The sequence below is a fragment of the Crinia signifera genome, chromosome 6 (genome assembly GCF_055691185.1).
Source record: "Crinia signifera chromosome 6, ASM5569118v1, whole genome shotgun sequence".
NCBI classification, from domain to species: Eukaryota; Metazoa; Chordata; class Amphibia; order Anura; family Myobatrachidae; genus Crinia; species Crinia signifera.
Genome location: NC_139222.1, coordinates 45,740,575 through 45,762,996, shown reverse-complemented (window position 1 = coordinate 45,762,996; position 22,422 = coordinate 45,740,575). Strand labels below are relative to the sequence as shown.

At 44.1% G+C, this 22,422-nt stretch overlaps 1 protein-coding gene across 2 annotated transcripts in view; it reads left to right on the top strand.

Annotated features, from left to right (window-relative positions):
* Positions 1 to 20,610, top strand: part of TMEM132A (transmembrane protein 132A) — a 141,847-nt gene extending 121,237 nt beyond the window's left edge. For both annotated transcript variants that reach the window (XM_083146099.1, XM_083146098.1), the window contains one exon: positions 15,573 to 20,610. In XM_083146099.1, the coding sequence (XP_083002225.1) occupies positions 15,573 to 16,688 (1,116 nt within the window). In that variant the 3' untranslated portion in view covers positions 16,689 to 20,610. The remainder of the gene's footprint in view (positions 1 to 15,572) is intronic.
* The last annotated feature ends 1,812 nt before the right edge of the window (positions 20,611 to 22,422 follow it).

Sequence of the window (22,422 nt, the reverse complement as noted above, 5' to 3'; positions counted from 1 at the left end):
TTAACACAGATATAACGCTGTAGTTATGATTCAGTTTTCCCACTTTAAACCGGCCCACTTCAATACACAGGCTATCCTGCCACAGCCGTATGCAATGAGAACTAAAATACTCTAACAATGCATGGTTCCCAATTCCCAACAATTGGTAGTATTCAACTTCAACTTGATGTTGCTATGGGCAAACAATCAGATCCTGTCTATTATCTTTTAGAGGGTGCTAAATAAAAAAGAGGATTCTGATTGGTTGCCCATAACATCACATGTGAAGTAGACTACACATCTTAGTTAATTTCCTCCTATGCATGATCGCTGACTAATGCTTATTACGGGAAGACAAGAAAGGTGCATGCAAGCAAGTTTCCACAACCATCAAATTTGTCAATTACTGTATTCAGGGAGAAGATAACAGACAGATGTGATTGTCAATCACAGCTATGTAAATACCATTACGTGGGCATAGAATATAAATAGCAAAAATATCCTCCATAAAACAATATAAATATACAGCCATATATTATTTATTTATTAACAGTTTCTTATATAGCGCATGCATGTTCCGCAGCGCTTTACAGAGAATATTTGAACACTCACATCAGTCCCTGCCCCAGTGGAGCTTACAATCTATATTCCCTACCACATGTACACATAGACAGACATTCTAGGGTTAATTTTGTTGGGAGCCAATTAGCCTACCAGTATATTTTTGGATTGGGGGAGGAAACCGGAGTACCCGGAGGAAGCCCACGCAAACACGGGGAGAATATACAAACTCCGCACAGTTAGAGCCATGGTGGGAATCGAACCCATGACCTCAGCGCTGTGAGGCAGTAATGCTAACCATTACACCATCCGTGCTGCCCATATTAACAATAAAGGTTATCAGTCATAATAGGTTTTGTCTTTCAATAGTCCTGTGACACAGCTCACATTGGGATGTAGGAGGGTCCGCAGAAGCCAGGCACCTTTGCTAAAGCTTTTAGAGAGGTAGGCTCCTCCCATCGCATCCCAGAATCCCCAGTTCGTTTAGGTGCCCACTGGAGTGGGTGCTATGCTGAAGGGGCTGTTAGGTGTTTTTTATTTTATAAATTTTACACTTAGGTAGGACAGTGTGAGGATTCTATTAGAATCCTCACACTGCCACCGCTGCAGGGGCTCACAGAAGCGCACCCTCTCCACCACCTGTGCACAGAGGAGACACTGTCTGGTCTGCTATCAGCCTCTTTTAAGAGGCTGCCTGGGCCCGGGGTGTCCCTGAACCGGCTTCACGCAGGTGAGGATCATGGGGGATGGGCGCTCCGTTATGGCGGCGGCCATTTTACAAGGGGCTTACAAGCTGAGTTCTTTAAAAAAAACAAAACATAACAGCTTGTTGCAGGGCCTGCGGGCAATTCCAAGTGGTCCCCATTCAGAGGGGAGACACTAGGAATAGGAGAATCGGCAGTTGGGAGCTGCTACAGGGGGTAATTTGGCGCCAAAACCACAGACCGCGCTGTAGCAGGGACAGATCTTCCCTCACTCAGCTTGGCGCCGTTTTGGGAGACGCTAGCTGCGGAGCTGAAGCGCTGTTTCTGGCTGAGTGATTGATTCTCCTGGGCATCGCTACCCCCTGCATTCTGGAGGAAGCATCCAGAGCATACAGACAAGATAAGTACTGCAATATATTGTCTCAGTACTATACTCCTGTCATTTTGCCCTGTGTGACCTTTTATCATGACCAAGCAGCAGTCTGTAGCTTTACACATTGAGCGCGTGCAGTGTTTGTGCACTTCAAATTACCCCTGAACAGATGACTCAAGGGGATTTGGGGTGCTTGACGCGGTTCCGACAGTCGGGATCCCGATAGGCATTTACCTGTCGTCGGGTTCCTCACTGTCAAAACGCCGACAGCCGGTTGCCCGACGGCCACCCGCTATTTTCCCTCGTGGAGGTCCATGACCCACATAGAGGGTGAATAGAATAGGTGGATCGCATAGCGAGCCACCGTGCCCGCAAGGGACTTTTTTGCACTCGCCATGCTGTCTGAGTCCGGGCAGTTGGGATCCCGACGTCGGGCTTATGACTGTCGGAACCCCATACCACACCCGGCGATTTGTGCCCTGCTTGCGCAGCTGTGAGACACATGGGTAATGTAACTCAGAGGGTAGAGCATACAGATCCTGCGTGGGCCAGTGCCTTAGGCAGGTCAGTTACTGCCCTAGTGCAGTTTTCGGACAAACAGAGGGATGTATTGGTTTCTTCTCCTAGACCCATGTCATCCTCCCAACATTCTGCTGGCTCCTTGCCTTTAACACAAGCAGAGCCAGGGTTGCTGCAGGCAATGCAGGATACAGCAAAAGGTATCAACAGATTTAATGCACTTCTAGATAAATATGACAATGATTCTGAAGGGACTCCTAAACAGTCTTATTCATTTCCTCCTGTACCGGTAGATTCGGGTGAGGAGAGGGAGTGCGGCAATGATATGCCCTGGGAGCAGGGTGACGATATTGATGATGTATCGGTCCCTGGAGTGGAGGACTTAATATTTGCTGTGAAACAAGCTTTAAGCTTGTCTGGTGAGGATAAAACTCCTTTTTAAAGGGGTGTTTAAAAGGCAGCGTAGGGAGGCTGTTACTTTTCCATCAGATGAAGGCTTACAGGACCTTTTGGAAGGGGGTTTGGAAAACGCCCGATAAGAGACTCCAGATGCCTAAAAGGTTTTTAAGTCTTTACCCTATGCCTGAGGAGCATGTTCATCTCTGGGAAAGGGTCCCTTTGGTGGATGCATCAGCAGCCAGATTATCTAAAGCTACAGTGCTTCCCGTTCAAGGGAGTGCTGCATTTAAAGACCCATTGGAAAAGAAGCTTGAAGGGAATCTTAAAGCTATTTTTGAGGGGGTGGGATTTACTCTCAGACCTCTCGTTTCTTCGGCATGGGTGTCAAAAGCCATGATTATATGGGCTAATAACTTGTGTCTAATGGTGCACTCAGACCCAGGGATCTTAATGCTGGCAGAAAAGTTAAAGGCGGCAGCTGAATATGTTTTGGAAGCCGAAGAAGAAGCTCTTAAAATGGCTTCAAAAGTGTCGGCTGTCTCTGTAAATGCAAGGAAAGTTCTGTGGCTCAAAGCATGGGAAGCATATAATGAGTCTAAGAAGGCCTTAGAAGCCTTAGCCTTTAAAGGGAAACTGCTATTTGGTTCCGAACTGGAGGACATTAAGCAGGCTATGGGGGGGGAGTACTTTTCTTCCTGCCCCCTTTTGTCCCTCCCCTAGAGGAGGTGCGTCCTTTAAAGGACACTCTTACAGAGGTAAAACGGCAAAAGGAAGGGCCCCAAAACCCCGCTTTGGTGCATTCAATAAGAAACAAAGCACCAAGGGTGAGGGAAAATCCTCAGTATGACTACCTGGGGATCTGTCCTCAGAGTGGGGGTCGTCTTCTGCAGTTTCGGGACATATGGGCCTTGTTGGAACAGGATCCTTGGGTCCTGGACATAGTTTCTCAAGGGTACAAGATTCACTTCATAGGCTTACCACCAAAAAGGTTCTTACCCACACCACTACCAAAGGAGTCACGGCTCAGGACTGCTCTTTTAGGGGCGGCCCTGTCTCTTCAAGAAAAAGGAGTGGTGGTCCCGGTACCGCAGGAGGAGAGAAAGAAGGGATTTTATTCTATTATTTTCTTAGTACCCAAGCCAGACAGATCTTTCAGACCCATTCTGAATTAAGTCGTTAAATCTTCACCTGTGGGTCGACCATTTCAAAATGGAGTCTCTGAGGTCAGTGCTACTGAGCCTAGATCAAGGAGAATTTTTGGCGTCAATGGACATCCAGGACGCATATTTACACGTTCCCATTTGCAGGGAACATCAACATCAGTCTCTCCTACGCTTTTCAATAGGAGACTTGCATTGCCAGTTTCAGACTCTACCCTTTGGACTGGCAACGGCCCCCGAGGGTATTCACAAAAATCATGTCCGTTATGGCGGCCATTCTCAGATTGAAGGGAATAATAGTGATACCTTATTTGGACGACCTGTTGTTCAAAGCGGAATCGGCAGAGAAATTACAACAGGACTTGGCAGAGGCTATTCTGTTTTTGCAGTGTACGGCTGGCTGCTGAACTTTCAAAAGTCTCAGCTAGTACCATCCCAAAGGATTAAGTTCTTGGGAGTTTTACTGGACACGCATCTACATCGGGTGTTTCTCCTGGAGTCAAAAGCCAGGGACATTTGTCAACTGGTAACATTGATCTTGGAGTTACCTGATCCATCAGTTTTGAGATGTCTGAAGTTGCTAGGCAAGATTTGGCGACCTTCGAGACTCTCCAGTACACCAGGTTCCATTCTCAAACTTTTCGGTTCTTTTGACTTGCTGGTCGGGTAACCCAAAGACCATGAAATCAGAGTCAGTGAAACTGACGTCAGAAACCAGGTCCTCATTGAAATGGTGGATAGATGTGGACTCCCTTCAGTGGGGTTGGTCTCTACAGGCATAGGATTGGCTGGTGGTGACCACCGATGCCAGTCTAGAAGGCTGGGGAGCTGTAGTTCTAGACTTGAGGCTTCAGGGCCTGTGGTCCAGAGAGGAGTCATTTCTCCCTATCAATATACTGGAACTTCGAACAGTCTGCAAGACGTTGTCCCAGGCGGAGAACAGGTTAAAGGGTCTCCCCATAAGAATGCAGTCGGACAATGCCACGGCTGTGGCATACTTGAATCATCAAGGGGGCACACGCAGCAGATGGCAATGCGAGAAGTGTCACAGATTCTGATTTGGGCAGAACAGAATATTCTGGCCTTGTCGGCAGTGTTCATTCCAGGAGTTCAGATTGTGGAAACAGACTTCTTGAGCAGAGAGGAACTTCTGGAAGGAGAATGGGCGCTGAATCCACAGGTGATTCAGGAGATTGTGGCTCGTTGGGGGTGGATTTAATTGTGTCCAGATTCAATCATCAGGTGCCCAAATTCTTTTCCAGGACAAGGGACCCACTGGCGTCAGCAGTGGATGCGATGACGGTACCTTGGACAGGAAAACTGGCATACATCTTTCCACCTTTTCCAATGATTGCCAGGGTACTGAAGAGGATCAAATCCCAAAGGATTACTGTCATAATGATAGCGCCAGATTGGCCGAGGAGGTCTTGGTATTCCAGCATTCGGAGACTATCAGTAGAGTCGTGGCGTCTACCTCTGTGGCCAGACCTTCTAAGACAAGGTCCATTCTTCCATCAAGATTTAGCTCAACTAACTTTGACGGCCTGGCTATTGAAACCACCATTTTAAAGAACAAAGGATTCTCTGAGGCAGTGATAAGTACTATGATTAAGGCTAGAAAGTCGGTGTCTTCAGCTAATTATTACAGCGTCTGGAAGACTTATATTAGATGATGTGAGCGTCAGAAGGCTCACACTGCTAGATTCAAGTTGACTGTTACTTGAATTTCTACAGGATGGTTTTTCTTCGAGTCTTCAGTCTCTTAAGGTTCAGATTTCGGCCTTATCTATTTTCTTTAAAAAAACAGTGGCTATGATTCTGGAGGTACAAACCTTCCTTCAAGGTGTTACCAGGTTAAAACCTCCATACAAACAGCCTGTTGCACCATGAGATTTGTCTTTGGTGTTGGAAGTTCTTCAAAAACCTTCTTTTGAACCGTTAAAATCGGCTGACCTAAAATTTCTAACTTGGAAATTAGCTTTTTTGTTAGCTATTTCTTCTGCAAAGAGAGTTTCTGAGTTGGATGCATTGTCTTGTAAGCCTTCCTTCCTGATTTTTCATTATGATAGGGCTGTGCTGAGAACAGTACCTACATTTTTGCCTAAAGTGGTTTATTCTTTTCATTTAAACCAGGATATTGTTCCTCCTGTATTTCAACCCCCTGAGGGTTCAAAGAAAAGGGACAAATTACGGAATTTGGATGTGGTTCGCGCTTTGCGCATTTATGTGGACAGGGTTAAGGATTCCCGTAAAATGGATTCTTTGCTGGTGTTGTACGATGTACACAAAATAGGCTGGCCCGCTTCAAAACAGACCATTGCTAGGTGGCTTAGATCAGTTATTGCTTTTTCATATAATAAGGTTGGTAGGCCTGTACCTACCAGGATAAACGCACATACCACCAGATTGGTTGCTACCTCTTGGGCGGTGCTCCATGGGGCTACGCCTGAGCAAGTATGCAGGGCTGCCACTTGGTCGTCTGTTCACACTTTTACCCAATTCTATAGGTTCCATGAGTTCGCGTCGGAGGACACATAATTCGGGAGAGCAGTGATGAGAACTGCAAACCTGAGCGTACCCTCCCAAAGGACTGGCTCTTGAACGTCCCAATGTGAGCTGTGTCACCAGGACCATTGAAAGAGAAAAAGGGATTTTTGTAAGAATTTACCGTTCAAATCCCTTTCTCTGTTATGGTCCTGGTGACACAGCGATCCCTCCCTTACGCTCAATAAGTATTGCCGTTTTCATGATATGTCATGTTATAATGGTTAAGTAAATTTTTTGTGCATATAATATATTCAGGCGTTGTACTGAGTTAATGTATTCCAGTTGCTTTGAAAGTTGAACTGAGTATTTTGGGATGTGATGGGAGGAGCCTACCTCTCTAAAAGATTTAGTATAGGGGGACCCTTCTACATCCCAGTGTGAGCTGTGTCACCATTCAAATCCCTTTCTCTGATATGGTCCTGGTAAGTTCTTACAAAAATCCCTTTTTCACTGAAAAATAATACACCAGTTTTGAAACTTGGCGCATTTAATACACACTTACATACAAAAATCCAGATTCGATTGAAAGAACGACCAAATTTTTTTTTAATACTTTGACTACTTTCCTTTTTTTTCAATTTTACGTTTAGTTTAAGTATTTAATTTCAGCTGTGATAAAAATAGTATTTTCTCTATCATCCATATGGGATATTGGGGATTTCATCATAATGTACAGTATGGGAGAAAAAGGTATCTGCAGGAGACAGGCACATAGAAGCTCTTTCACTGGGTGTTCCCCTCTACTGCCTCTCACAAGACCAGTTTAAGAAAATGTGCCCTCAGGAAAGGGTGCTCACTGTGAAGCTCCAGAGAGTTTTCTTCAGTTTCATTTCTTTATTATTTTGGGTTTGCGGTTCGGGCTTTAATCAGCATCCTGCATCGTGGGAAACCAAGAGAAGGGTCTAATTGCTAATAGGTACCGAATTGACCCTGATGCAGGACCACGGTCATGAGAGGGTGTTTGCCACCGCAGTCGCTTAGATTTCAGCGTAGCTTACCCCCTGCATGCCGCACACCCCTGGTTCAGCCCGAAAATATCAGTGGTGAGTATGACCCGGGGTTCCCTCAGTGGGCACCCCAGTATGTGATGCGGCAAGATGGCGGCGGCGGTCGTGGCGTCCCTGCAGGGACCGCGCAGCCCTGCCACAGACTGGATTTACGTGCTGCCACTGTAACCCAAACGCAGTTCACTGTATTAAGGCTAATTATGCCCATTTTCCAGTATAAATAAATGTGTACCCCCCCCCCCCCAGCGCTATGCAATGACCGCCCATTGCTTACTCAGAGCGGGACCTGACCTCTGAGGGCGCCAAACTAACAGCTTCCTGCTTCTCCCTGAGCTCTGTAATTGCCATTATTCACCTCCTCGGACACTCCTAAGCAGTAGGGAAGGAGAGGGAGTTCTGCAGCAGTGACAGCAAAAACAGGTTTTGGGTGCGTTTAACCTTGTGAAGGGTTAATAACTGCAAGTGTGTGTGTGTGTGTGTGTGTGTGTGTGTGTGTGTGTGTGTATGTATGTATGTATAATATATATATATATATATATATATATATATATATATATATATATTCCTCTTTGATTAATGTATGTTACCAGCTCTCTCCAATCTGAGAGCTAGGTTGTTGGTGTACAGGTCCCTCTCAGTGCCTCTGGGTCTTACCCACAGGCTTGTTAAGCTGCCACACATAAGCTGTAATTCACATAGTGCATCACCTGTCACATAGTGTGCTTATTGTACAAATCACTGTAAGTATATGTGTGTGGGTTCAAGTTGTTGTTCCCCCACCATGGTCAGGAAAATAACCTGTATGTTGTGACTTGTGAAGCTTGTATTTCCCCGCAGTGCTCAGTGGTGTCTCACCCCAGCTTAGTGGGAATATGCAGTCTACCCCTCAAGAACCAGACTGGGCTAGTTCTATAAAGAGCATGCTGCAGGATGTGTCCTCTCAGTTATCTGCAAACACTGCTCAGACTCAGTCAGACCGGATATATCTATTCTGCCAGCCAGAGTGGATAATTTAACCCCTACTCCTACGCACTCCCGTAAACGGGGCGCAGAGGCTATTCCTCCTGATATAGATGAGGCGCCTGAGGTGGTGGAGGATTTAGATGAGCCCTTACAGGACTCGCAGCCTGCACTTACAGGCACTGTACCACTCATTATCATACCTCCCAACTTCTGTGTTGGGGAAATAGGGACACTCGCGCGGCAGCGCCTGAAAAGGGGGCGGGGTGTATGCAAATGAGGGTGCGGCTCAGCGTCTATTCTATTAGATTGGGGGGTCTCCCAACTGCCACCCCCGCAGCGGGACAATGCCTGCCGCAGGTGGGACAGCGGGACAGGACCCGAAAATCGGGACTGTCCCGCTGTAATCGTGACAGTTGGGAGGTATGCATTATGGCCATTAGGGATGTGTCAGATATCCCTTTAACTGATATACAATACCACAAAAGATATCGGATAATTTCCACAGCTCTAAAGGTGAGGATCCTTTTACACTCGAATGGGAAAATTACCCCCCAAAAAAGAGAAAGAAACAACAATAGTGTTAAATTGCTAATTATATAATGACCACAATTACATGTATAACACATTTGGTTTGAAAAATTTGTACCAGAATTTGTCTACTTAGATGATAGTAGACAACTGCGTTTTTTTGATTGAGGGGGATTTTAAACCACCAGAGGATTCCTTTTTCTTTCTTTTCCCAAAGAGATGTGTTTCTCAAAAGGACAGAAGAGACATCATGAAGCAATACTTTTAATTAAAAAATGAGTAAAATACATAGACACTTGAGAGATAAGATCAGAGGACTCTCACCATGGATAATGGTCCACAAAATAATTGCAGACAATTTGAGCATAGACAGAAAGGTCACAGGCGTCCCTGGGTGCTCGTCCACGGCGATAAGGATCTCTGGAAACCTCCTCAGTGTTGAAAAGCCGACCGGTTTCGATACTGAAGTATCTTTTTCAAGGCTTAGCTGTTGAATGACACCCTATGGGTTTTTATACCCAATAGGAGCAGTACAATGGTCTAACCTATTTCCAGACATCGATCACCTGGCTGCTAAATTCCTAGAAATACAACATACATTTACATTGCAGTCCGTTCCTTAGTTTGAATGTCCCTTGCCGTCACAGCTGATTCATTAGACGATCTGCGCCGCCCGGAACTAGACTTCCGGGTTTTTTTGTCATCCGTTAAACTTTTTAAACCCTTTTTTTCTCTGAGAGAGATTGTGAGTGATTTTTTTAGGGTCTAAAAAAATCACTCACAATCTCTCTCTTAGAGAAAAAAAGGGTTTAAAAATTTTAACGGATGACAAAAATTTGATTATAAAACCATCAGCTAAGGGGGGGGGGGGGGGGTTGTACTTTTGAATAAAAAAAGGTACGAAGAAGAAATCCTTAAACAATTAGCAGATAAAAACACTTACAAATTGATAAGGATCAATCCAACACAAAAAAATCAATAAAGCACTAAAAGAATTTATTAAAAAATATGAAAAGAAGGGCACTATATCAGAAATGGAGTCCAAATTCTTGTTTATAGAAGAACCTCTTATTCCCACCATTTATGTGTTGCCCAAAACGGAATCCTCTGGTGGTTTAAAATCCCCCTCAATCAAAAAACGCGCAGTTGTCTACTATCATCTAAGTAGACAATAAATTCTGGTACAAATTTTTCCAACCAAAGGTGTTATACATGTAATTGTGGTCATTATATAATTAGCAATATTACACTATTGTTGTTTCTTTCTCTTTTTTTGAGGTTGTTTTCCGATTAGAGAGTAAAAGGATCATCACCTTTAGCGCTGTGGAAATTATCCAATATCTTTTGTGGTATTGTATAACTTTGTGTGAAGTGGTTCTTCATTAATTGGATTTGATTTCCTCTAGCTGCTAATTAGCGCACGGTTTATTAGTCTGAATCCTTCTTTTACAATCCCTTTAACTGAGTCTGTAGTGGGGGATCCATTCTTTGGAGCCCAGAAAAAGCAGCCTATTGTTTATCAAGAACAGGCTGATTTGGAGGACGCGTTCAAGTCGGCTTGGAAGTCCCCAGAACAGCGTTTTAAACTCACAAAACGGTTTGTGTCTGCATTCCCTTTCGAGCCAGCTGGCCAAAAGGTGTGGGAGGAGCCTCCTGTTGTAGAAACATCCTTATCACGCTTGTCCAAAAAGGTGGTACTACCGGTACCAGGGTCCTCATCTCTGAAGGACAGCTCTGATAAAAAGGTAGAAGCTACCCTTAAGGCGGTTTATACCGCTAGCAGCGCATGTCAGCGTCTGGTACTGGCGAGTTGCTGGATGGCTAAGGCCGTCCACACCTGGGCCTCCCAGATACTGGAAGGTTTACAAGGGGACAGGACAGTGGCGCAGGTTTCAGAAAAACTGTGCCACATCCAAGATACAGCCAAAATGCTGTGCGATGCACAAAAAGAATTAGGTGCAATAAATGCATTCAATTTAGCCATGGCTATGCCAGTGGGCGGCTGACGCTGATTCGAAGCGTAGTGTGGAAAATCACCCTTATACGGGGAACAGATTGTTTGGGAGTGAGTTGGATGACCTGATTTCTAAGGCTACTGCTGGGAAATCAACATTCAGGTCCGGCGCAGCAGTCCTTTTGGGGCCACCAGATTCCGCCAGAAGGCGAGAGGCGGCTCCAATGCGCAGAGGGGTTCTCGGACAAATTTCCGTAAGGCCGCAACCCCTGTAGGCCAGGATCGTTGCTCCGGAGCTACCGCATCAAAGCCCTCTGCATGACTACCCAGCACCACCACGGGTCGTACTTCTGGTGGGAGCTCGTCTGCTACACTACGCCAGGTGTGGGACGCGTACTGTACCAATCCTTGGTACAAAAAAAGCCACCCCAGCACAGGTTATTCAAATCAGGGCTACCAGCTTTGAAAGAGACTCAGGCCACCCTGTTACAGGCGATTCAGAAACTATTACTGTCTCGGGTGGTTATCCCGGTCCCTCCTCAGGAGAGGGGCAGGGGCTACTATTCCAACCTTTTTGTAGTACCAAAACCGGACGGTTCGGTACGGCCAATTTTAAACTTAAAGTCTCTCAATCCATTCCTAAAGGTAACTACTTTCAGGATGAAGTCCCTGCAGGCGGTCATTGCGGGATTGGAGCAGGGAGAGATCCTAGAATCCCTCGATGTGAAGGACGCTTACCTGCACATCCCAATATGGGTCCCACATCAGGCAGTCCTGAGGTTTGCCATTCTGGAAGACCATTATCAATTTCAGGCCCTTCCTTTGGTCTGTCCACTGCACCCCGCGTATTCACAAAGGTGATGGAGGAGATGATGGTCTTACTCAGAAAGAGGGGGAAATACATCATACCCTATCTGGACGACCTCCTTATAAAGACCAGGTTGGAGGAGGCTTTGAATCTGGCAATTCAGGTAACTACACAGGTCCTCATTGCACACGGGTGGTTACTGAACCTTCCCAAGTCCTCACTGATCCCATCGCAACGGCTGCTGTATCTGGGCATAGTACTGGATACCAGGGAGCAGAAAGTCTTTCTGCCAGGGGACAAGGTTCAAGCGCTCCAGATCCTGGTGAGTGATCTATTGGCTGCGATACAAGTCTCTGTCCATCAATGCATCCGGGTCCTGGGCAAGATGGTTGCCGATCTCATATGGGAGGTTCCACTCCCATGTGTTCCAGTTAGACCTCCTAAGCAAATGGTCAGGTTCCCACCTGCAGATGCACAGGAAAATTTTCCTGTCCATGAGATCCAGGGAATCACTAAAATGGTGGCTCCATCTTCCAAACCTGCTGGCAGGCAGGAAGTTTGGGATCCAGAATTGGATTCTGCTAACGACAGAGGCCAGTCTCCAAGGATGGGGCGCCGTGATGCTGGGAAGGACTTTCCAAGGCAGGTGGTCCTTTTGGGAATCAAAACTCCACATAAACATCGTGGAGTTGAGAGCGGTGTTTTACGCTCTTCTGCAAGCTGCACCTTGGCTGGAAGATCAGGCGGTAAAAGTCCAGTCGGACAATGCAACGACAGTAGCATTTATCAACCGCCAAGGCGGTACGGAGAGCAAGTCCTGCATGAGGGAGGTCACCAAGATCCTCAGTTGGGCAGAGGCTGATCTGACTGCACTGTCTGCCTTTTTCATCCCCAGGGTGGACAATTGGGAGGCGGACTTCCTGAGTCATCACGACCTTCACCGGGGGAATGGAGCCTGAAAGAGCAAGTCTTTGCACGCATTGTGGATCGGTGGGGAAACCCACAGATAGATCTGATGGCGACCAGACTCAACAAGAAGTTGGCTCGGTACCAGAGATCCTCAAGCGGAGGCAGTGGACGCACTGACAGCACCTTGGTATTACGACCTGGTGTATGTATTCTCATTAATTCCATTACTGGCGATGGTTCTAAAAAATATAAGAACAGACGGAGTTGAAGCAATTCTGATAGCTCCTGACTGGCCTCGCAGCGCATAGTACGCGGACCTACAAGCCATGTTAGTGGATGACCCAAGGCGCCTTCCTCAAGGAAGAGACCTGCTCACTCAGGGTCCCTGCGTCTGCCAGGGCAACTACATTTAACGGCCTGGAGGTTGAGCGGCAGATTCTAGCTCACAAAGGTTTGCATGTGTCAGTCATCTCTACGATGACTCAAGACAGGAAACCAGTGACTTCTGCACATTACCATCACCTTTGGAGGAGGTATGTAGGTTGGTGTGAACAGTTAAAATTTCCACAAGCAGAATTTAAATTGGACCACTTTCTTTATTTTCTGCAGTCTGGTTTGTGGTTGGGCCTACGTTTAGGTTTCTAAAAGGTACAGATTTGGTCCCTCTCCATTTTCTTTCAGAAGAAATTGGCTTCCTTTCCGGAGGTCCAGACTTTTCTGCAAGGGGTGCTGCATATTCAACCGCGTTCTGTCTTGCAAGAGCCCAAACCTTATATTCAATGAGGATAGGGTGGTGCTTAGAACAAATCCACAGTTTATTCCAAAGGTTTTTTCGACCATTCATTTGAACCAACCTATTGTGGTTCCAGCAGGTGGGCCTAACTCGGAGATCCCTGCTATGTTGGATGTGGTTCGGGCTCTCAGGTTGTACGTCCAGAGGATGGGTAGGCTGCACAAAACGGATTCCCTTTTTGTTCTTAAAAAAGGTCACCCTGCCTCAAAGCAACCAGTTGCTCGCTGGCTTTCTACAGCTATCAAGCAGGCCTATGCTGTGGGCTGGCCTACCTGACCCTGCTAATTTTAGGGCTCATTCTACCAGGGCAGTGGGTGCATCCTGGGCGGCTGCCCGGGGTGTTTCGGCTCTGCAGCTATCTAAGGCAGCTACATGGTCGAGCCAGCATACATTCATCAAATTTTATAAATTTGACACCATTGCAAAAGAGGACATTCAGTTTGAGAATGCGGTGCAGCAGCAATCTACGCACAATCCCACCCGTCCTTGAATCTTGGGTATAATTCACATACATCCCCAATATCCCATTTGGATGATAGAGAAAATAGGATTTTAATACCTGGTGGTAAATCCTTTTCTCTGAGTCGTTATTGGACTCCTGCGGGATCTTGCTGCCTGCAGCGGTGCTGGCGAGACGCGGTCTGGTGATGTCACCGCGATGTCCGTAGATGTCTGCAGCGCCCTGCAGAAAACTCCCAGCATCTGCACTAAGACCTCCTTCCCATCTCCCTTGCTTACGCATTACGGACATCGCGGTGACGTTACCAGACCGCGCCCCCCCAGCACAAATACATCTGCGGCATTCACTAGAACAGTGGTTCCCTAACTCGGTTTTCATGTACCCCCAAAAGTGCATGTTTTCTAGGTCTTTTCACTGAATCAAAAGTGAAATAATTGGCATCACCTATGGATCTTTTAAAACGTGTCATTGAGTAATGAATGCACCTGTATACCTGCTAAGTGACCTGGAAAACTTGAATTGTTGGGGGTACTTGAGGAGCCAGGTTCAGAATGACTGCACTAGAAAGAAAACCGAGAAGAATAGAACTGCTGCGCTTTGAGTCCCTCTGCAAAAGTAGAGATTAATGTCAGTAGCAACTCAGTAACTTGCACGTAGTTCCCACAGTAGTCACTGGCTGGCACTGTGCGTTAATCCTGGTGCATCCTACTTTTACCACAAATCAGTAAATATTAAAGCTACGGATATGGGATTAAAAAGCCATTTTCTTTGCAGCTCTGCTCATGTCAATGGCCTATCATGTATAGTCCATTAATTCTTAGGGGATTTCTACATGTAGTCCAAAGCTCCCTTTGAGAAGAAGGGAACCTTGGAGTGTATAGGTAAGTGACTATTAGATGTATGAAACTGAAAAATATATCCCAACCACAGGTGTATTTCTAATTAGTGCAGTGTATAGGCAGTGCACGAGAGCTTTTGCTCTCTTGTACATGCACCATCTTCCCTCTGTGAAGATGGTGCAGCGTAGGACAGAGGACTTGCTTGCTGGTTTATGGTACCCGCTGCTTAGTGGAAACTACAAATTCCCCTTAGGGTATTAATACACCCCTGATCACTGGTGCAATGTTCATTTAAACCTTTTATATGTAATATGTATGTAAATAAAGCACTATGGATCAGTATACAGATGTGGAACAAGTAGCGTAAAATTTTTTTTCCCACAGTACAAAAGCACATTATTCTTATCAGCTTCCTTTACTATGGGCCCACAGGATAGAATGAGCTTTAAATTTACATGTGTTTTGCAATTAAGTTAAAAATGTAATGCAGCTTAAATGCCAATAAATAACCAGTGATAAGGGATACTGTACATTACTTTGATTTCTCTGAGGGAAAAGTCACAGCTGATCCCCCTTGAACAGCCATGAAGCTTCCCCAGTAGCTGGATTGCATGCAAAAAGGACTGCATGCAATATATATTGCATGCAGTCCTTTTTACATGCGATCACAGCAAGTGCTGCTGGAGACAGATGCTACGTGCATCACTTCTGATCCAGGGCCTCCAATCTGATGAAAACGGGACCATGGATAGGATCCTAAACACATGCAATTTGCCCGATTTTACCCGATTTCTCGTCCCAAAGCTATGGAATCTGATGAAATCGGGCAAAATTGCATAAGTGTCTGGCCAGCTTTAATTTGTTTTTAAAATGTTTTATTACTTTCATTATTTTTCATAGAACCGTTTTTCCCTCTAAAAGTCTTTAAAAACAAACACAAACTGAATTTTAAAAGATTTGTAACTAAAGTAGTGTAACATCCCCAATTCAGTTACTGTAGTAGGAGCTTAAAAAAAATTCCCACAGTACTATAAATGGTATAACTTAACCTGTTATTGTGTCTTTTTAGGAAGCTATCCTGTGTGTCTGGATGCTGTTCAGTGATAGGACTATTGTTCCAGTCACCCTTTATAACCCTCTGGAGTTGTCATTGTCTGTTGTGTCATCTGATCCCACTGTCATATCAGTTCGTCGACCAGGGTTATCTGCAAGCTCATTGCCAGTGTTAATTTTTGAGAACCCAGGGGAAGGACCTCTACTGCGCATGACTCTCTCTCTGCCAGAGCAGTGTCGCGAAGGAGAATCATCAGGATTGCTCAGTGCTGGGTATGTTCGAGTAACTTTTCCGAAGAATGGAACAGAAAGTGGTGACTATCCTGGCAGTGACATAATACAGGGTGACAGTGACTTAATCACCAGGGACGGTGATATAAACTCAAATGCCAACAGTGTTATTCCAGGTACCAGTGACATAATTCTAAGGAGTGGTGAACCCACCATTGAAGATGAGTCCCTTTCTGGCTTGGATGACATTGTCACAACACGATGGGGAATACCAGGCTTGGAGGAGGGACTATATGGGCTACTTGCCATCTTCTCGCTCCTAACTCTTCTGTTCTTTCTGAGTTGCTTAGCTTTTATCAGGAGACATAGAAAAAAATCAGCACCCGAGGGACTTGGAAATCATGAAGCACCAAACTGGGTATGGTTAGAAGGCCCAGAAGCAGATGGACCAAGGACCCAAGGAGGAGTGCACGAGGAAGAGGAGGAAACAGGGCAGTGGGAAGGAAGGGAGAGGGGACCACAAAGTCTGACTAGTACTTTCCATCCAGTGAGAAATTCCCAAGGAGTTGAAACTACTAGTGCCCATCCATCTGATGCACGATCATTCTCTATACCTGCAAACCAATCTAGGGCCTGCTTAGAAGCCAAAAGAAATGAGGTTATGGCTTTCAGAACACCACTACATGGTGCAAAAGAAAAAGTGCATGATGATCCATCAGTGCGATCCATATTGGTTGCTAGTGAAGAGGACATTATGTGGGTATGCAAAGACATGGGAATGAGAGAACCTCAAGAAATCTTGAGCTACATGGAAAGGATCAGGGGTGATCAAGAAGACCGAAAGAAAGATGGGTCAAGGGGTAAAGGAATGGAAGTAGTTGGGGCAAGTGTAAGAAGATAGACTATTCATAAACATAAACCATTGTGTTATGAAAGCAATTAAGTAATACACCATTTGATAAGATTAAGTTTCTGAATAGATATATCAATCATCTTTAGAGACTTGTGCTGCAACATATGTATAATGTATTTTATGATCCAGAACGATGTCCGTTATTTGAGTATGAGGAGTGAGATCCTGCATTCTCTATTCTAATTAAGCAGCCAAAGGTTTGATTACACAGCACATGATATATCCAGAATATTATGAATTGGTAAAATCAAGAAATCAACAAACCAAGTTTGAAACCGAATGAATTTGGGTGTGTACACCAAGTATTCAGATATGTCCACATACTGTACAGTACATCTATCCTCCATGCAATACAAGTGGCATGAGCTTTGTGTGACTGTAGCACCCAGGGTATTTTTTGCTATTTTTCTGTGAAATAAGATTTTATTTGCAAAAAACAAACTCTGTGTGCTAATGCTGCTGTATCTGCATAAAACATTGAATGTTATAGTGTTTTTTTTTTCTGGAAAACATTGTAACATAGCATTTCCTATGCAGATACAGCCGCCGTCACAGGATGCATATCATTTTAATCAGCAGAAGATGCGCGTGGGTCCTATTCACTATGTTGCATATTTAGAACCTATTTAAAAGAAAAAAATGATGCCCAGTGCTTCTGAGTAGTGCCACTAGAACGAGTGTTTAACATGTTAGGAGGCTAGATGGAAGTGGACAGGGTCGAATAAAGGGTATGTTGGAGTGTCTGGATCCATGTGGGAATCTACACTATAGTTACTAAGATTGGTTTAATTTATTTGATGATATGCTCTGTATTAAATTGGCAGTCATTCATTAGCACATGTAGATGTATACAATGATATTTACAGAATTACAATTCAAGCAATTATTAATTTATGTAACTGTGAACTTCAGTGTTCTAGAGAATGATTATCCATTTGTGTTTGACAAAATACCAGGTCAAGACTCCTTTGGGCTCTTGGCAGTACAGTTCCCAGGCCATCAGCATTTTATTGTAATCAGACCAAGTTGAGAGAATCTGTATATCCATGGCCTGTGGAAATGTTATTGTGTGGTTTATTAAAATGGGCATACATGCTGCTATCATTTTGTTCAGAGTAACCATTGAATAACTGGATTTGTAGAACATTTGTAGATGACCATTGGTTTGCAATTGGACAAGTTCAGATGTATTTATGGATAGACTGTGCAAACAGATCATTATAGATTTTTAACACGTACGTCTGTACGTGTCAAAAAAAATTCACGGATACTGATATTTTTGAATATTAGTCACCCTCAGACTTAGTCATACTGCCCAATCAGAATTCTGTCTGATTTGATTTGTTTTTATTTGAAGCTTACCACTTCTTCCTTACAGTTCCAGGCTATATTGCCTAATCTGGAGCAGGTTTGATGATAAAAGCACAGAGAATATTCATCTACCTGACAAAGAGTCACAAGTGTTCTTATTCTATTATTTTAAGTAGATGTATAAATAAGTGTTGTTGTTTTTTTTATAATACATGTTTTTATTAAAGTTGTATGAGGCAATAGTACATTTGAGATCTCACATTCAGAATATAAATAATAATCTGCATTGTAGAATTGAACATCTACTCTAGCAAGTCACTTACTATTGTTGTTTTTATTGTTAGTTGTTGTGAGATCCCATCACAATGCATTGTAATATGTGCTTTTTATGGTCTGAACATCTACTATACAAAGGTAGATATTTGTGAACAAGTTACCTAAGCTATAGATTTCATTGGTTCTGATTGTAAAATATAAAACTTTCCAAAAAAAAAGCACAAAGCCTCCCTGTACCCTCTAAACTGTACAATCCAGAATGGAAAGTGCAACAAGTTTAAATTATATTCTAATAAAAAGATCATCAAAGAAACATTTTTGGAGCAAGCTAACGCAGGCATTGACACACTGCTTAGGGGGACCAATGATTCCCAAACTGGGTATTGTGGGCAACTTGCAGGGGACTGCCACAGTTTGGTACAGTACACATACCAAAAAAGTACTCCTTTTAAATTTTTTTATGGTCAATGTAATAGGCAAAACCATGGCTGCAAAGTAAATGGTCAACAAAAGCGCAGCTGAATTTAAGTATGATCGGTATGCACAAGTTAAATTAATAATTGTTGCTGAATTTCTTGGCCAAGGAGTGCCATGGAAAAAATGCTGATACTCTAGAGCGCCATGACTCGAGTGTACCACTGGCTTATGGGAATTTGGTTAGCAGAAACTCTGATATTAAAGTTCAGTCATACATACTGCTGCAGTGAGTCCCTCAACTAGGATTTACCCCCTTACAGTACAGCACATCAGTTTTTAAGGCACCACATTACTCAACTGGTGTATCACAGATAGTGATAGACCGAGTTAACTATTGGGTTACTTTATATTGGTAATAAGTGGGAGAAGCCATTTTGCATGTGAAGTCTGTGTATGCCAGAAAGGAGAGAAAAAATTATGTGTAAAAGAATTTATATGAAATGCGTAGAAAGGATTACCAGTTTACTCTTTAAAAGAGGATACATACAAATTTCACATTTTGTTATTGACTGATTTAAAGTCTACTGTACATCTCTAATGGTCTTAATCATTCAAATATCCTTTTGTAATTCATACATGCGCTCCTTTTAAAGGAATAATCTGGTAGCCCTACTGAGACAAGTTTAAATGGTATGTTCATATTAGCATCTCTTCTTAAGAGACTTGTATTTTATGGGATATTTTCCAAATTGTACATTAAAAATGATAAATAATTCCAAATCTAAGTGCCAATCTTGGCTCTTTCAGAGTACCTAAGAAGCCGTTTTATAGAGCAATAAATGGAAATTAGCTGGGGAAAAGTTTGGCGCTAAGTAATACCCCTTTCAGACAGAAAAATCCCAAAAACCCAGGTATTTCCCGGATACAAAAACCCGGGTACAACTAGGCAGCAAGGGGCTGACCCCCTTTCACACAGGAGCAAAAACCCGGGTATTTCCCGTGTCGACCCCTTTCACACAGAAGACGGATTTTTCCTGCAAAACTCTGTGTGTCATAAGAATAGGACAGTTTTAATGGCACACAGAGATGAGGTCATCAAAAGTGGGTGGTGACTGCTCACTGCATTGCATTAACCATGGCATGACACAAGGATATGTTGTAAACAAGTGTTATTGTTTTTATATACTGGAAGGTACAGGTTACCTCACATGGCTGTCAGTATATTTGCAATGTTTGAGTACACTGTGGCATCTTTGACTGTCCCAGTCATCTGCCGATATCCTCCTCCCCTCTCACTGCCAGCAGCTCTCACCTCTTGCTTCTACCAGTGGGCCATGCTATAGTTTTTTCAGCTCCCTAATGACCTCAGAGGCCAGCTCCATTGCCATGCCCTCCCAGCCAATCAGAGAAGCCTATCCTCACAACCAATCAGCCAGCACCCCACCAGGAGAGCCAATCAGTGCCTAACAATGTGTAATAATCCCAAAAACCCGGGTCATTTCCTTTCAGACAGCCGGCGACCCGGGTTTTTGGAATACAGACCCGGGAAAAACCCAGGTAAATACCTGGGTCGAAGTCCCGGAACTTTAGACCCGTGTTGACCCTTTCAGACAGAAGAAAAACCCGGGTCGACACGGCAAGAGCAGGGAAATTCCCGGGTCTTTTTTTCTGTCTGAAAGGGGTATAATTCACTTCTTGATTTGTTGTCAAATTTAGTGAATTTGCTATATATTGCATACTATTCATCTCCTTTTATTTAATTATTTTTTATTAATATGCCTCTCTGATAAATCGGTAGTAGTTTATTTGTAGAAATTAAGTAAAGCACAGTCACATGACAAATTGCCAAGACCAGTAAAGCACAAAAGTTAACCATGTATTGTAATAAATACTTATGGACTCCTAATTTTACTGTCTGCTCGTTCTTAAATTGTTGTCAGTTTTTTGGGGGGCTTTTGCAACCAAATACCGGTGGTGATGATGATTATTCTGTCCCAAAACACACATTGGGGGTATTCAATCCCATCCAATATTTCTGACAGGCAACTAAATCAGCCATCAGTATTCAATCCCAGGCCATTTTTGTCCCAGACTCACCTATGCAGATTCAACCTTTTAAAAAGAATTGTCTGCATTGTCCAATCCACAGCCGGTTTCAACAATTCACTGCCATTTTTGCTGATACATGGGCTTTCCAACAATAGAATCCATCCATCCAGATAAGTTTGTTGGATGGAATAAAATTCTGGCACTGGATGGGAGCAAATATAATTTGTAATTCAGTCATTTCATACAAAGGGGCAGATGTATGAAGCCTGGAGAAGAGATAAACTGGAGATTAAAGTGAAAGGAGATAAAGCACCAGCCAATCAACTTCCAACTGTCATTTTCAAACACAGTTCATTGGCTGGTGCTTTATCACCCTTCACTTTACTGTATCTCCAGTTTATCTTTTCTCCAGGCATAATATTTCTGCCCCAAAAGCTGGAACCTGACAAAAACTGTCACTTTCAACAATGTACTGTAGTTGAATCTGTTTTGATTTAAACAATTTAACTGAATATTTTGTCCTTTTTCCTGGGTTTGTGAGCAAATTGGAGATTAATGTATTCCCATACAATACCAGATTTTCAGTACAGCCAACTGGTTGGACGGTTGTATGAAAGTTGACCAACCTGTGGCTCTCCAGCTGTTTTGAAGTCCCATTATGCATTGCCACCGTTTTACTATATTTGGAATGCTAAAACTGTGGCAAAGTACAGATGGAGCCGCTCATTCAGCACCGGGAATCACCAGAATGTCCCCACTGGCGATCGCCGGTGGAGAGGCGCTCCATCTTGGAGACAGGCATGGTTGGGGGGGGAGCAGCCTGGAGATGGTGGAGGGCAGCGGTGGTGGGCTCTATTTAAAGGGGATGCACATGCGTGTCCCCTTCCGGCGGTTGTTGATCCGACCACCAGCACCCGGCTGAATGAGGCCGGATACATCTGTATGCTGGGATGAGTATTATCCTAACATCTGGCGTGTCATAGGTTGGCCAGCCTGGTCTAGTGTACGGCCATCATTACAGCAAGTGTAGGATCACACTTTTTCAACTTTTTCTGCTGGTTAACATTTTTTAGCTAGTCACTTCACAATAAATAAGGAGTGCTGCAAAACAATACTGTATTGTGCAGCTCCTGGTCTAAACTTAGGACACAAAGCTGCTTCATTAAAATTCAGCATTGTACTAGATGCCTTTTTTTTTTTTTTACCAAATGCTGACTGGTGCTTCCAAAGAAACCGATCTATTTCAAATGGATGCCTAGAATTTATATATCCTAAAACATACTTTACAATAGTTAAGCGGTTTCCACCCAGCAGGTACAGAGGTGTATATATACTGTATACTGGCAGATGCTCAATTAGTTTAGTGTAATCACTCAGGTGCTCGCAATAGAGGGGTAATTCTCACTAAGGAAAACACACTTTGGGCTGCATATATTCTAAGCGTAGCAAGCAGGTTAACGCCATGCCCCCCCCCCCCCGTCAACCAGATCCCCTTGGTACACTATGAGCGATATGTACGCTGATGTGTCTGGGTGCGCTCCCTGGGACCTGCCCAGTGGTTCTATGGGCGTGCACACAGTTTTTGTGGGTATGCCCGTGAAACGCCGGTGTCCACCACAGAACATAGCTGCTATTATGCCGCGAATGCCGAGGCGAGTGAAAATCTTGC